The sequence below is a fragment of the Canis lupus genome, chromosome 10 (assembly GCF_011100685.1).
Source record: "Canis lupus familiaris isolate Mischka breed German Shepherd chromosome 10, alternate assembly UU_Cfam_GSD_1.0, whole genome shotgun sequence".
Taxonomy (NCBI): Eukaryota; Metazoa; Chordata; class Mammalia; order Carnivora; family Canidae; genus Canis; species Canis lupus.
This window is the reverse complement of record NC_049231.1, coordinates 34,490,395-34,507,545: the sequence shown is the minus strand read 5'-3', so window position 1 is coordinate 34,507,545 and position 17,151 is coordinate 34,490,395. Positions and strand designations below refer to the sequence as shown.

Sequence of the window (17,151 nt, the reverse complement as noted above, 5' to 3'; positions counted from 1 at the left end):
TTACATAGTAAGACACTAAACATTTGGAAAAGAACAAGAGGAAGAATTGAAAAGGGAGAAGGAATGAAAGGAAAAGAAATGGGAAGGGAGGAGGAAAGTTTTATTCCTATTTAGAAAAGAACTAGAGAAGTAAGCACAACATCTTTGAGTGCTAGCCACTGAATACTGGTACAGTTTTCCTAGAGGCTGTAAAATTCTTCTGAAGTTTTAAAACAAGTAGATTCTCATCTATCTAGAGGGATATACTGTCAATCTTGCCCCAAGTATGAAGATTTGACTAAATGACTTCTTTTATGAAAAGCAAAAATCAAATAATAGAAATATGCAAAAAGTTCTGTAAAATGTTATTAAAGTGATACTTCATGGGTAGTTATGATGTTAAACTTTATTACATAAAATCAATATACACAGGGGTGCCTGGGTGGATCAGTCTGTCACCAACCTCTGGTGATTTCAACTCAAGTCATGAACTCATGGGTTGTGAGATGGAATCTCATGTGAGGTTCTGTGCTCAACGTGGAGTCTGCTCAAGATTCTCCCTCTCCCTCTGCCCTCCCCCAACTCATGCATGCAGCTCTCTAATCAATCAACCTTTTTAAAAATCAATATGCATAAAAACATCAGGTAAAATGGCAGAATCCTATAAACATGGAATATAAAAGGAATATGGAAACAGCTTAAAAATTCTAAAATCACTAAATACTATCCCTCACTAAAAGAAACCAGGCCTCCATAGAGAAATGGCTGATTTCAGGTCTGGGACAAGGAAAACATAAGATGACCCTGGAATATCTTGTTGTACCAGAAAGTAACAAAATGCCGAAAAATAATGGAGGCACGCCAAAAGGACAGAGGAACCAGGGGTGCCTGGGTGGCTCAATTGGTTAAGTGCTCAACTCTTGATTTCGACTCAGGTCGTAATCTCAGGGTCACAATCTCAGAGTCCTGAGATAGTGCCCTGCGTTGGGCTACACACTCCATGCATCCCTCTCCATCTACTCCTCTCCCTTTTCCCCCAGCTCACATGCACTCTAAAATGCATACATAAATAAAATCTTAAAAAAAAAAAAAAAAAAAAAAGGACAGAGGAACCAATTTGAAAGAGCTTCCCCCTGACCAATTCTGAGACAATTCTGAGACGATTCAGGTATCAGGATGAATCATTACAGTACAGTAATGGATTATCACCCATTAAATAAAATAAGAATCTATTCAGTCCATACAGGATGGATGGATGGATGGATGGATGGATGCATAGATAGATAGGAAAGACAGGAGAATGTTTCCTTAGTACAATGCCAACTAATAAATGTAGAAGGGATAACAATTAGTAAACTACAACTTAGCAGCCTTCAAAGTAATAATAGAGTCAGACAAAAATATTAACATGATAAAACTGGCTAAAGGTTAGAACAGGGTATTTCCTGTATCAAAGTGTCTTCTTACAGATTGCTTACTAATTATAAAAGGGTAAGATACAACTTTATATGGGAAACCTGGCAAACACTGTTATTCAAATAATCAATGAGTAAAACAGAATGATACTATTTATATGAAATCCTAAAAAAATGACCAAAAGATCAGGGATTACATGGTACCAGAGGTTGTGGCTGTATTGACAGCAAAGGAGCACAAAGGAACGTTTTAGGGTAAGGGAAAGTTCTGTATGTTGTTTGTGGTGGTAGCTACACAGTTTCTAGGTTTTTTTTTTTTTTTTAAGATTTTATTTATTCATGAGGGACACAGAGAGAGAGACAGAGACACAGGCAGAGAGGGAGAAGCAGGCTCCATGCAGGGAGCCTGTTGCAGGACTTGATCCCAGGACCCCAGGATCACGACCTGAGCCTAAGGCAGACGCTCAGCAACTGAGCCACCAGGTGCTCCTACACAGTTTATCTTTCAAAACTCATCAAAAAATACACCTAACACAGATGCACAGTATTACATGTAAATGAGACTTCAATATATTTTTTTAATTTTTTAAGAAAAAAGAGTGAGTGAGAGAGCACATGAGTGGGCAGGAGAGGTAGAGGAGAGAGAGTAGCAGACTCCCCACGGGGCAGGGAGCCCAACACAGGGCTCAATCCCAGGACCCTAACATTGTGGTCTGAGCTAAAGGCAGATGCTTAACTGACTGAGCCACTCATGCACCCCAAGACTTAAATAAAAATTTTAAAGGTAATTTCATATAGCAATAATTGCTTTTTAAAAATAACAAACATTTATATTCCCACCACCTGGTTTTATCAAATATTAAAATTTGACCATATTTAGTATGCCAATATATCCCATTTACATTTAAAACCATCAAACTATCCCATCATCATCTGAGGCTCTATTTCTATTTATTCAATCTTTTCTGTCTCCTCTTGGTTCTTCATTTTGGATAATTTCTGTCAATCTATCTTCAAGTTCATGAATTCTTTCTTCTGCTATCACCCATCTGATATTGACCCTGTTGAGTATATTTTTATTTGTTACTGTACTTTTTCACTCTAGAATTTCTATTTATTTTTTTCAGTTTCCATTTCTTTCTTAAGATTCTATATCTACTCACTTATTAATATTTACATTTGTTTATTTGTTTGAACATTTTTTCCTGTAGTTCTTTGAACATACTTATACTACATGCTTTGAAAGACTCTGCTAGGGCAGCCCCAGTGGTGCAGCAGTTTAGTGCTGCCTGCAGGCCAGGGTGTGATCCTGGAGACCCGGTATCGAGTCCCACGGCAGGCTTCCTGTATGGAGCCTGCTTCTCCCTCTGCCTCTCTCTCTTTCTCTCTGAATGAATAAATAAATAAATAAATAAATAAATAAATAAATAAATAAATAAATCTTTAAAAAAAAGACTGCTAAATCCAACATCTGAGCCTACTTTCCACTGAGTATGAATCTCACTTTTCCTAAATATGACTCACACTTTTGCATTTCTTTCTACATCTAATAATTTTCAGTTAAAAACTAAACAATGTAATAGTGTATTACAATGACTCCAATAATGTTGTGTTCCTCTGAGCATTACTGGATTTCCCTTTTAAAGGCAGTTAATTTGCCTAGACTCAAACTACAGACTCTCGTCTCTCTCACAGTGTAGAGCAGCTTATATCTTTGCTTTTAGAAAAGCTGGTTTTTTCAACTATCAACTATTCCTTTTTAGCCTCGCTGTTTGGGGATCATCCTGCACCTGTGTAGTTTATGGTCAGCCAAAGATTTGAGCAGAATTTATACCCAGATTTTGGGGCTCATCCTTTTAACTGTTCTCTTACTCTTGGGATTTCTCCATAAATTTCTACCTGCTCTGTCAGCTCCAAGCTCTGTCATCTAATAATTCAAGACAATAAAATTTCCACTTTCTGCCACTATACCTATGTACAAGTCACAAAAGGCATTTGGTCAAAAACAAAAAAACTCACAGATCTTAGCTAGTGTATTTGTCTTTCAAGTACAGGCCCCACTCATGTTTCTATCTACTTGTTTTTTGTTTTGTTTTTTGTTTTTGCTTTTTGTCAGACTCCTGACCTCTGTCACCTGAAAGTGGTAAGACTGTGAGTTCTCTGCCACATGAGATCCAGGGATTGAGGAAACTCCCTCAGGCAAAAAAAAAACAAACAAACAAACAAACAAAAAAAAAACCTACAAACTGCAATTCTTACCCGTTGTAAACATGGTCTTTTAAGGGTGAACTCAGTTTCCACCTGTTTTTGATCACCTTCTATTGCCTTCAGTTTGTCTAGGTTTTCTCATTGTTAATCTCTGGAAAGTTTCACTCACTACTTCATTCTGCCATTAAGTAGAATTAGAAGCATTATATTTTTTTACATGCTTGAAATATTTTATAAAATGTAAGATGGCAAAATGCACACACATACATTCATATACACACCCTATTATCTTTCTGAACATGCGAGGGTGGTGCCTATGCTTATAATCTTGATTTCAGTAAAGGTTTCACATGTGCATACTATGTATTGAAACTCATCAAATTATGGACTTTTAATTTGTATAGTTGATTTGTATCAATTATATCTCAGTAAAGTGTCAAAGAAAGGGGGGGTAGCTAAAAATCTAGATGACTGAAACAGTTTTAGATTAAACATAAGTAGTTCTACTCCACAAAGTTATGGCTATGGATTGGTATTTATTTATTTATTTATTTATTTATTTTGGATTGGTATTTATAACTTAAGAAACATAGTCTAAAATTATGAAATGAGAGGAATATACAGTTTCATTTGTATCTAACAATCAGGTTTAGAGACAAGAACTGGTAAAATTTAGAATTATGCCAAATTTAGGAAGCAATACTGAGATTGTAACTATATATTATGCCACAGCTATTAATATCATTATTTGGGGTTTAATTTTTCTTTATTTTAGAAGTCTTATAATTTGAATTGAAGTCCAATCTAAAATTATTAGGGAAAGGTTTTGGCCACTTTTTCACATCCCAGTATTAGAATATAAGCTCAATGAAGGCAGGAACATTTTCCGTTTTATTTATTGCTGATTCCCAAGCACACAATAGCACTTTGCATATTGGAAGGGTTTGAAAATAGTTTTTGATTTAATGAGTTATAAAGGTGGAATGTTACAAAATAATTTCAGAGAATCAAGAGTTCCTTGAAAAGACATTTGAGGCAACAGAAATCAGTTTTGCCTAAATGGAAATGAGCTAATCAAACTGTGCTACATAATTTGCTCCTAAAAAATAGATTGATGGGCTTTAAAAATATATATGTTGTCTTTAGGACAGTGGATACCATGTTTGACTCTTTTATCTACCAGATGATCTAGGAGCAAAAAATTTTAGACCTGAGATAATAGAATTTAAACCCAACAATTTATAGAAGCATTGTACCCAGGGATCCCTGGGTGGCGCAGTGGTTTGGCACCTGCCTTTGGCCCAGGGCGCGATCCTGGAGACCCGGGATCAAATCCCACATCGGGCTCCTGGTGCATGGAGCCTGCTTCTCCCTCTGCCTATGTCTCTGCCTCTCTCTCTCTCTCTGTGACTATCATAAATAAATAAAAAAAATTAAAAAAAAAAAAAGAAGCATTGTACCTGGATTATTTTCTAATTATATACTACTGTTACATATCCACAATTATCTACTATAATATATATCTATTCTTGAAAAGATAAAAATTAAGGAAAAATTATTCAAAGTTAATCATTATAATTTAAATTTTGACTCAAGTAAGGGGGCAAGATAATGTTGATTTAAAATTATTATTAAATCTCTTTAAAATAGGAAACACTTTTATAGAAATATCTTTTTATTTGAGAGCATTTAACCTTCATCTTTACAGAATAACAAGTTTTTTTTTTTTTTAAGATTTTATTTATTCATGAGAAACACAGAGAGAGAGAGAGAGAGAGAGATGCAGAGACATAGGCAGAGGGAGAAGCAGGCTCTCTGGCAAGGAGCTCGATGTGGGACTCAATCTCAGACCCCAGGATCATGCCCTGACCCAAAAGCAGATGCTCAACGACTGAGCCATCCAAGCGTCCCCAGAATAACAAGTTTTAAAGATAACTGTCCTTCAATGATTGAGTGATATCTTATGTTTTAAGTTCTCCATCTTTATACTTACTGAAAACCTTCTTTATAATCCTATAATTTCATTTACCCTGATTGTCCTGCAGACAATCATAAAAATGATAAAAGACTCTTCAATGGAATAAAAAGATTAAAATAATCATATAGCCTTCTTTTTTTTAAAAAAAAAAAAAAGCCACCCAGGGATCCCCTCATATAGCTTTCTATAGCTATAATCCTTACTCCTACTTTTACAAGTGAAAATAAATATTACATAAGAAAATTGTAAAAATTTTTAAAATTATTTTTTGATCATAGATGAAAAGGCGCTTTCAAATACTACTTGTTTTAAGTTTTAAAAAAAAAATTATTCTCACTGACCTTTTTCCCTGGAACCAGGGAGTACAGGTAGGAATCTGCCACACCAGTCCCAATTAAAGATAAAAGAAAACTAAATTACGGTAGTGGCAGGTGGGACATATAAGGAAGGGGAGAGATTCCATAGGTTGAACTGACAGACTGGACATTAACTGGGTAGAAGTTGGGGGTGATTGGTAATGTTAATAAACCGACAAGAAATACAGAAAATATGAGTAGAGTAAAAGCAAGTAATGAATTTAGTTTTGAATGTAGTGAGTGGTGCAGACAATTGAAAATTCAGCTCTGGAGGTCAGGAAGGAGACTGGAGATATAGATCTGAGAGTCAGTGACGTGCAGGCAGTGGTGGACTATGTGAAATTATTGACAGATCATTAAAACAAGGTACTAATATTAAGTAACACAGTAATACTTATTAGTATCAATACTAAAATATTAATATTAGTAGTAATACTAAAGTAAAACTTTAGTATTAGTACCTTGCTTTAGTATTCAAATCAAGAAGATGAGCAAAGAAAAAGAAACCAAAAAGCAGACTAAGAGGAAATCATGAAAGGGTAGAAGGAAGTCAGTGTGGGTTCTCAAAGTCAAGAGTAATAAAAAAATTTCAAGTAGAAAATAGTCAGTGAAGTTTATCAAAGGTGAGACTTCGGGGACTTTACTATTAAGAAGTCTTTATCTAGGGGATGCTTGGGTGGCTCAGTTGGTTAAGCATCTGACTTTTGATTTCAGCTCAGATCATAATCTCAGGGTTGTGGGATCAAGCCCCAAGAAGGGCTCTGCACTCAGCAGGAAGTCTTGCTTAAGATTCTCTCTCTCCCTCTCCTAGTCCCCCCTCTCTTCCTCTCTGTTCCTCCTCTAAAGAAGAAGAGGAGGAGGAAGAAGAGGTGGCGGCAGCAGCGGAGGAGGAAGAGAAGGATGAGGAGGAAGAGAAGGAGAAGGAAGAGGGGAAGAGGAAGGAGGAAAGGGGGGAGGGTGAGAGGGAGGAGAGGGAAATCTTTAACCTAGAATTGCTTTAGTAGTTGATAGAGTATCAAAATTGGAATATAGCTGGCCATGATTCTCTAGCATTCTGTAAGAGTACTCTACCTAGCAAACTTGAGATCAAATTCTCTAAGCAATGAAAACATTATTAACTAGATGAATATACCATGTTATCATAGTTTGATGCCATGAGTTAACTACTTTTCCATATACTAATTTGTTTACTTTTACCCCTCTCAAATCCTGAGAAATTTTCAAGTGGCTACTCCCACTAATCCATCAGTCAATCCCATCTTCTGTCTCTGAAAATTAGTTCTGGACTCCAACTATGTCTCATTATAGCCACTGCTACCACCCTGATCCAAGCCAGCATCACCTCTAGCCTGTATTACTGCAACAGACTTTTAACTTGTCTGTTTGCTTTAGTCCTTGGCCTGCTGTAGCTCTGTCTCAACACAACAGTCAAAATAATCTGTTAAAAATATCAGGTCACAGCACTCTTCTGTTCAAAACCTTCGAATGGCTTCCCATTTCCCCACAATAGGCAAAGTCCTTACAATGGCCCACAAACTCATCTCATGCTTTGTTATTTTCCCTTTTCCCATCTGGTCACAGCCCCATAGGCCTCTACGTTGTTCATTGAACACAGTGGTTCTCAAACTTTGATGTATATCAGAATCACTGGTTAAAATAAAGATTGCTGAGACAAACTCCCAGAGTTTCAGATTCAGTTGCTTCGGGGTAGTAACAAGAATTTTCATCTCTAACAAGTTGCTAACCACACTTATCAAAAGACCACACTTTGAGAATCATTGATCTAACATATCAACAACAGTCCTGTCTCTGGCCTTTGACATTGACTGGGCCATGTCTATCTCAAATAGCTTCAAAAAATAAAGGCAAACAGATTAGTAGATGGAAAAGTAGTAACTCATGGCATCAAGCCATAACATAGTACATTTATCTAGTTTATGGTGTCTTCATTAGAGAACTAAGTAATTTCTTTAGCTTATGATTCAAATATAATCAGTGACAAAATTCTTGATCTATGGAAAATGTCAACTCCGTTTCTCCTTCCCCAAAGAAAGGCCCAGCTAGCTCACTCTGTAGTAAAGGCACTTGGTGGAACTGGAGGGTATTATGCTGAGTGAAAGTAAGTCAATTGGAGAAGGACAAACATTATATGGTCTCATTCATTTGGGGAATATAAAAAATAGTGAAAGGGAATAAAGGGGAAAAGGAGAAAAAATGAGTAGGAAATTTCAGAAAGGGAGACAGAACATGACTCTTAACTCTAGGAAACGAACTAGGGGTGGTAGAAAGGGAGGTGGGTGGGGGGTGCGGGTGACTGGGTGATGGGCACTGAGGGGGGCACTTGATGGGATGAGCACTGGGTGTTATTCTATATGTTGGCAAATTGAACACCAATAAAAAATAAATTTATTAAAAAAAAAAAGGCAGTTGGTTGACCGACCCCTCCCATGGGCTTTGCTTCTAATCAGATTTGGAGTTACCCTCTTTTAAATATGAACAAATAAATGTAACCAGACATTTGATGGAAATATCTAACATAAAATATAAATGCCACAACAAATTAAAGCAAAAATTAAAAGATTAAGATTCAATTCATCTTTATTCAGTGTTAATGGTAATATGTAATCAAATTAAACAAAGTAATTTGCAGCATTCTTCTTTTCCGCCAGATTCCCTACAGCTCAGCTTATTTCAAAATGGCGTGGCATGTTTAATCTGTTATTTGAATCTAAACAAATATTGGAGAATGCTCAAGAATGTTGCTTTTAGAAATATTTTCTTTGAGATAAGCTAGCCAAAATTTCAGTTTTCCGGGCAAAGTTATCAAGTTGCTTAAAAGCTTGTATGCTTAAGAATATTTATCAGAACAAAGTTCATTTTCCAACAAAATGAAACTAAAGCTATCTTTAAACTCTCATTCCAATAACTTCCTTTTTCTTTAAATATTACCAGTTTTTTTTTTTTTTTTTTCAAGACCTCTTCTTTATTCCCTTCTTTGGTCATAAGCCTCTCTTGGATTGAGTTCCACCTTGCTAACCCAACAGTTCTTTTTTTTTTTTTTTTTTAAGATTTTATTTATTCATGAGAGAGAGAGAGACAGAGAGAGACAGAGACACAGGGAGAGGTAGAAGCAGGCTCCATGCACAGAACCCGACGTGGGACTCGATCCGGGTCTTCTGGATCACGCCCTGGGCTGAAGGTGGCGCTAAACCACTGAGCTACCCAGGCTGCCCTAACCCAACAGTTCTTAAAGCATAATGCAAATGCAGATCACTGGGAAAAGATAGCACATGGAACACATGTATATAATTTCACTAACACTGAAGACATTGGTAAAGCTACATAAAAGTTTTTGTTTTGTTTAAGACAAAAGCTAGCAATATAATGGACACACATTCCAGCAGAACACCAAGTGTGAAAATCAACATTCAGCTGACACCAAATGTCACCATTATAGGAGATACTAGAAGGTGAAAATAAATCAAATTCTAAAACTTATATTACCTCTCAGTACTAAATTTTTTAGAAATCATTTCTCAGCACCAAGAGCTACTAGTTCTATCCTTTGGTCACTATACTGCCTCTATGTAATACTACACAGATGCCCACTTTAAAACTAAGTCATTAGAGAATCAAGATAAATTTGGGCTAGTTTTGCCAATTTAGATACTTGTAAGAATGATGGTATTACTCAATTACTGGGCTTTCTTGCCTCTCATATAATAATTGATGAGTATTACTGATGATAATAAAGCAGCAATTACTGGGATTTCTTGCCTCTCATATAATAATTGATGAGTATTTCCTCTTTCATTCCTAGGTTTGGAGATTCAATTGATGGTGATGATGCAATTTCATTAAAATAATTCCATAAGCTGAAATTTTGTACATTGCTTGATGATGCCTTCTAAATGTTTTCAGATAAGTCTAAGATTGCTGTCCTTATATTTTTAAAAAATATTTTTACGTGTACTTATTGCTTCACATGATCACTTGAGAAAGCTTTGTCTTTAAACCTAGGACCTAAAAGTTTAACAATGGAGCAATGTAATTGGCTTCCATGATGCCAAAAAGTAATGAATTTCCATCTGTATCTCGGTTTTTATTTCATCCATGCCAATGAAGAGAAGAGAAGAATGGCAGGACTTTTATAGCAAAGATTATATAAGAAATACTTAAACACGTCAAGGTATACCTGTTTGGTTATTTAAGAAGGTACAAGTAAAAGAAGTGCTTTCTTTATAAACAACCATTGTTTATTATTAAGTCATGTTATTGTTTCCTTTAGGGTACAAAATTAAGGCTATTTTGTTCAAGTAGCCCTCTTTAATATATAAATTCTCTTCCATTTTATTTTAGTATCTTACAAATTACATCACAAGAGATTTGAAAATCTTTACTAAGTCATGAAATTTTCCTTAGGCCAAAAGAAGTTTTTTACTCCTAGAATCTAAAATCAATAGTACTCTAAATCAGGTAAAAGGGGCCCTAGCTCTGAGACTCTCTTTAACTATGCCCACACAACACAGGCGGAGGAGTGCATAGGGCTCAAGTAAAGTTCCCACTCAGCACCTGTGCCTTATCCCCTTCAAGGCCATACTCCAGATACCCAGAACCATAAGTTCCCTGACCAAATGGCCTATATCCCAATGCCAAGACCTCCTCCTGAGTCAACCTTCTTTTTTTTTTTTAATTTTTTATTTATTTGTGATAGTCACACTCACACACACAGAGAGAGAGAGAGAGAGAGAGAGAGAGGCAGAGACACAGGCAGAGGGAGAAGCAGGCTCCATGCACCGGGAGCCCAACATGGGATTCGATCCCGGGTCTCCAGGATCGTGCCCTGGCCCACAGGCAGGCGCCAAACCGCTGCGCCACCCAGGGATCCCCCTGAGTCATCCTTCTGAAGGCAGATCATGCCACCACTGGGTACATGCCCAACTGGAGGAATGTTAAAGGGTGGCTGTTTGCAGAGGGTACAGATGGAGTTTGGACAAAGGACCTGAGGTATGTGTGAGGTCTTTCAAAATGCAAGACACAGAGCCAAGTGTAGGGGAGGTAGGGGGCAGGCCAGGGGCTGACTCTCTCCATAACACCATGTTCCAAAACAGAACCCTAGAAGCTAAGAGTTCCTCATTTGATCTCACACTTCCAGATCTACATAAGGATATATCTGCCAAGGAAGAAAGATAGAAATTTTTTTAAGTTTGTAGATTGTTGTATAATCTTAAACTACATAGCATATGTTCCACGGGCCTGTTTGTATTCCTGTCTCAGGCCCAACTGTTAAAGTGAACTTGTCTAGAATGCTTATATTTTGGGATGCCTGGGTGGCTCAGCGGTTGAGCATCTGCCTTTGACTCAGGGCATGATCCTGGAGTCCTGGGATCGAGTTTCGCACCGGGCTTCCTATGTGAAGCCTGCTTCTCCCTCTGCGTGTGTCTCTGCCTCCCTCTCTGTGTCTCTCATGAATAAATAAAATCTTTAAAAAATATTTTACATTATTGTACTGATATCACTGCACTGACTAAATATAACAATAACCTGGAATGGTCTTTTCCCAGATTTTGATATATGACTGATTCTCTTTTATTATTCAGGTGCCAGCTTATACATCATCTCTCAGAGAAGTCTTCTCTTACTAGTTAATATCAAATATCCCTCATGAATCATCCTTCATCATGTTTCCTTTATTTTCCTCACTGCCCATATCAATATCTGAAAATGTTAACAAAAATTCCACTACAGCAGGAACCTTGCCTGCCTTGTTATTCATCTATAGAAAACTGTATTCTTATTTAATGCCATGGGTTATAATCTTAGCTATCATTTATTTTGTGGGTCAAATTGCCCCAGATCTGCCTAGAATGTTATCCTGTATCCTTCTGACATGTTCATATATATTTTTAATTATATTTTTATTATATATATTTACTTAAAACATAGATGTATATATATTTTTGGCATTTTCTTACTTTCTGACACAGCAAGATGTGCCAGGGTCATCTTATACTTTTAAATGTTACTGTCCAAGAAATGAGGAGTCCTCATTTTCTATGATTCCCAGTTCCATTTTGTATTCAATAATTACAATGATGACACGCAAAATTAGAGACTAAAGTGAATTTAACCAAATAATTCTACTCTATGAGGTCTGGCTCCACCTTAGTAATTAGCTGATATCCCTAGACATTTCTAGCTCACCAAATAATTACAGAAATAAGTAATTAGGACTCTATCTTCAAATGGTATTTAAAAGAAATAATATCAAATTTTCAAAATATTAAGTAACAAAAAATATTGTACATTGGTGCTAAGACCAACACTTCAGGAAAGCATTCCTACAACGCAGAGGAGGCTATTAGGTTTTTGTTAGTGAGGTTATTTATTGGTTTTATAAACTCTTAACACAGTTATCCTGTGCAAGTAAATGGGAATGTTCTGGAATGTGAGTTATTCCATTACATACTAGCTCTGTCTTCAGTGAAGTTACTCCATTGTTCTAAGCCTCAGTTTCTCCTTTATAAAGACAGGAATGACAGTGCTTATCCTATAGGGTTGCTATAAGGCAGGAGGCACAGTCCTAGCATGTTATGAGGGCTCACTGATGCCCAATATCATTATGGTGCTGGACGGAGTTTAGTTACATGACCTTTCATATATAAAGAAGGAGCTTAGAAGTTTCCACAGGGCACATGCAGTATTTTCTCTTAACCAAGCAAGCCAACAATGTTAATAAAGCATTATTTAATGTCGTGCATTTATTTTCTTTCCGAGCATCTGCTTTACTCAAGAAACCTTAGGGAACTTACAGTTTTGCATTCTTTTATTTCTTTTGGGTAAATTCTAGGATTGTAATTAAACTGTTCAGGAAAAAAAAATGCATTCTTTCACAGCTTAGCTACATATGCTAAATTGTTATCCAGAAAGGTTAAACATTTTTTAAAAACATTGCCAGTAACGGGGTTCTGAGTTATTTTTAGAAGCCCGAAGGACATTATTTTCTCATTGTAACATTTGTTGGGGTTCACCATTGTGCAACCAAATTATGTTGGTTAAAGTCACATTGCTATTGAAGTTCACTTTAATGAACCATCTACCCATTTAACGTTAGTCAAAAATTAAGCCATCAGAAGGTATTTCTAATTGCAGTGTCTTTAGTATATGAAGTTGGTTTGCTGTAGCATCTTTAAGCAAACAAGAAAAAACAAAAGAAATAAAAGAATGCAAAACTGTACATATAAAAGTATTCATTATAACATTTAACATTGTTTATAATTGCAAAACATTAGAAAGAGCCTATATACTCAATAACAGATGATGGACTAAATTGTAGGAGACCTATGTAATGGAAAGGTACATAGCCAATAAAAATAATGACATGTCTATATTTATTGATATGGAAAGATGATCATGGTATATCTTCAAATGGATATCACAGATTTTGAGAGAATATACATGATTCCTGTTCTTTTTTTAAAAAAATACACTGTATGTATCTACTCTATGCTATGCCTAACTATGTATAAGTATAGATACCCAAGTACAGATAAATATCCAAGTATAGAAGGATCTATACCAAAATACCAACACGATCAATATATGTATAGGTGAAGAACTTGGAGTGGCTTTAAATTTTCTTTATACTTTTTTCCCTTTTCTTCAGTTTTTGAAATAAGTATGTATTACTTTTATCATCACAAAAGGTTTAAATACCAATCAACCGACCACTGAACCATTAAAAAAAATCTCATTATCTAACTTGTCCCATGTCTCAAGCACTGATAACTGCCAAAATGTCCTGGAGTAAAATGAAGCAAGTATACTACTTCTTAGGATAAAGGAGGGCCTATAATTCACAAATTAGCCAACCTAGAGAACTTTTGGGGTATGTTACCAGGCATTACTACTTAGCATATCCCTGAGGTCCAGAAATTTGTCAGATAAAGGAAAAAAATTTTCCTGCTACAAGTTCTCCTTAACAGAGAGAAACAGTATAGGTAATATACATACTTAGAGGTAGGAAAAAACTTACTGCAGTGGATAATCTGGATGCCAATGTCATTTCCAAGTTCCCTTTGAGACCAAGGAGTGCAGGAACTAAAATGAAAACTTCTGTTACTTTTTTGAACACCTCCCAGTGCTATAAAGGAAAAACAAACAGAATTTTCTGACACACTTTAAAAAACACTTTAGAAAAAAAAGACATTTCTAAAAATCTCAGCCTTTCTTTTTTCCAATGTTGCATCAACATTTTGAATAACACAGGTCATTTAATCAGTGAACATTTAGCTTAACCCCATTCTGCAGAGCTCTGAAGCCTTGCTTGAGTCGCTTTAGAAGACTGAGTTAAATTGGGAGTGATAGCTGATACAGTCACTATATCCCCAAATACCTCTAGCTTGCTACACAGTTCTGATACCCTTGAATTTTATTTTATCCGTTAATGAGGACAGGAGTCAGTATAACTAGTAGTTAAGAGTACACACTCAAGAACCAGACCATCTAACTGGACTTGAATCTTGGTTCCAACACTAATGACAACAATCTCACAGGAAAATTACAGTATTATTTAATTTAGCAAATGGAGATATAAAGATTTAAAGAAATTAAATGATTTTCCCAAGGCCAGAAAATGGGACCTAGAACAGAACTCAGAAGTTCTGAGTCATTCCATGTTCTGGTCCCCATTTTAGGGACCAGAGGCAACAGGCTACAGTGCACAGGATCATTAAAAAAAGCCCTAAATTGGAAATTAGAAAATCTGTGATTCTAGTCATGGATCTGTCATAACCTAGCTGCATAAATCCTGGATGAGTCATATGTCTTTTGGATCTCCATTGCTTCATCTATGAAATGAAGATCCCTGTCTGCTCTAGACCTTGGGAAAATACCATGATAATGAAAATAACATATTAAAATACTTTATAAAGTGAAAAAACCCACACAATTCACTTACTAACCTGCCATTTACTAATGCTATTAAGAGGTGATTGTCCCAGGAAGAGACTTTATGGATTCGCATGTTGATTTATGCCCAAAAATATCAAGAATGCAGCCTCGTCATTAATACCAAGACAAGTGAGAAAAATAAAACTTAAATTCATCAGATAAATGAAAGAAAAATCCAATTTGTCCCCACAGTTGCCTTAGTGGTTGTTCCAAATAAATATAGAACTAGAACCTAAAGAGGTTAGGAAATGTTTATCAGATCTTTGGTCAATCCTGGTTCATAGGATATGCAAGGGAATCCCTCCAGGGTTCAAGTCAAGTAAGAATGAGCCTAAAAAAAGCACTGGGGTCCCGGTTGGTCCCAGATTTCTTAATCTGCAAAAAAAACTAACAAATAATCTTGTCCATGTTTTATGATGGGTTAAGAATTCTGCTGTGCTAGTGGGATATGCCTCCTTCAGAGATAAGAGTGGTAGTGGTGATAAAGATGATGATGATGAACAGGATAATAATACTAACAAACAACATTCAACCTCCACTTATTGCCTGGTATGTGCCAGGCACGGTTTTCTTTAGGTTTATTCATTTAAGCTTCACAAGAAACCTAGGAGATAGGGATCATTTTTAACAAATCAGACATAATTCAGGAATTCAGGAATACATTTTACCTGGGTCATCATTTTAAGACACCTGCCTATATGGCTTAATATTAGAAACATCAGAATAACATCCAATATCTCTGTCTAGCTCCTATAGGTCATCACACTTTGGATCTGTCGGAATGAGCTCCTTTTGGTTACTTCCACCCTTTCCAAGTTCAATTCAAATCAAATACTCCCATGAGAATTACTGCGAAGTCACTAACACATTAGCATTGCTGTAACAGTAAGAACTCTCCATTATTGATTTTTTATGCCAAACAAATTCTGTATTCTTTTCCCTACACGTGCAGAGGTGTGCTTCTAGAAGTTCCCAAACTTTCTCAGTTTTTATTATATCCTTAGGCCAAAAGAAACATCTAATAGTCCTATTTATTATGTAATTGGTCCAAACAACTTAATGGGTATTTATTTCCTAACAATTTAGTAACCATTTGTAGAAATAAAACAAATACATTGAAAAAACATTTTATATTATATCACCATAACTACTTATTAATGGGGTGTGTGTACCTGTTGGTCACTGCAAAACTTCTCAAACCTTGGAACTGGAAACTGCCACCTTCATTTCTTGTTCTATATTGATTTTTGTATGACACTTGTTTTTTTCGCAGCACCATTGAAAATCTAGTCAAGAGAAATGTTGTATGATGCAATGTTGAAGTGCTGAACCACATTGAGTCTGTAGAGTGTCCAGGAAATGTCATTGTGCTTCCTTCAAAGTTTTTTAAAAATCCCACAGCAACCCTGGAGTGTCCAGAGACAGCATTTGGGTTATTTGAGAGTAGTGAGAAGCTGTACTGTATTTTAGTCAAAGAGAAGGGCTTCAGGGTCAGATTAAGTAGGATGGAATTCTGACTACTACTCTTACTCTGTGACTTCTGTGATTTACCAAAGTTTATTTAACTATTCAACTGTTGAAAGTTAGCTGGGTTATATCCAGTTCTTAGCTATTGTAAATAAAGCAGCTATAAACATTTATGTACAGGATTTGTGTGAACATTTATTCTTTGGCATAAATGCTCAGTAATGTACTTAGCTAGGTTATATGATAGTTAACATTAATTTTAGTTTTTGTTTGTGTGTTTGTTTTTAAGAAACTGTCAAGGGGTGCCTGGGTGACTCAGTTGGTTAAGTGTCAGACTCTTGGTTTCAGCTTAGGTCATGATTCCAAGGTCATGAGATGCCCCCCACCCTTCCCCTTTCTCATCCCCTCAAGCTTCGTGCTCAACATGGAATGTGCCTGTCCCTTTCCCTCTGTTCCTCCTCCTATATGTGCTCTCTCTCTAAAATAATAAAGATCTTAAAAAAAAAAAAAAAAACCTGTCAAGGTGTTTCCAGGAATAGCTATTCAGTTTTAAATTCCTATCAGCAATATATGAGTAATACCATTTCTCTACATCTCAACAGCATTTCATATTTTTTTACTATTTTTAATATAGCCATTCTGATAGGTATGCAGTGATATCTCATAGTGATTTTCATCTGCATTTCTCTAATGGCTAAAGATATTGAATATCTCATGTTTATTTGCCATCTGTACACACTCTTTGGTGAAATGTCTCTATGTCTTTTGCCAATTTTCTAATTTTTCTTAACTGTTG

The 17,151-nt window shown here is 36.0% G+C and overlaps 1 protein-coding gene across 6 annotated transcripts in view; it reads right to left on the bottom strand.

The window, feature by feature from the left end:
- SLC41A2 (solute carrier family 41 member 2) overlaps positions 1–17,151 on the bottom strand; it is a 119,501-nt gene that overhangs the window by 65,257 nt on the left and 37,093 nt on the right. For all 6 annotated transcript variants that reach the window (XM_038550815.1, XM_038550817.1, XM_038550818.1 and 3 more), the window contains one exon: positions 13,972–14,079. In XM_038550815.1, the coding sequence (XP_038406743.1) occupies positions 13,972–14,079 (108 nt within the window). The remainder of the gene's footprint in view (positions 1–13,971; positions 14,080–17,151) is intronic.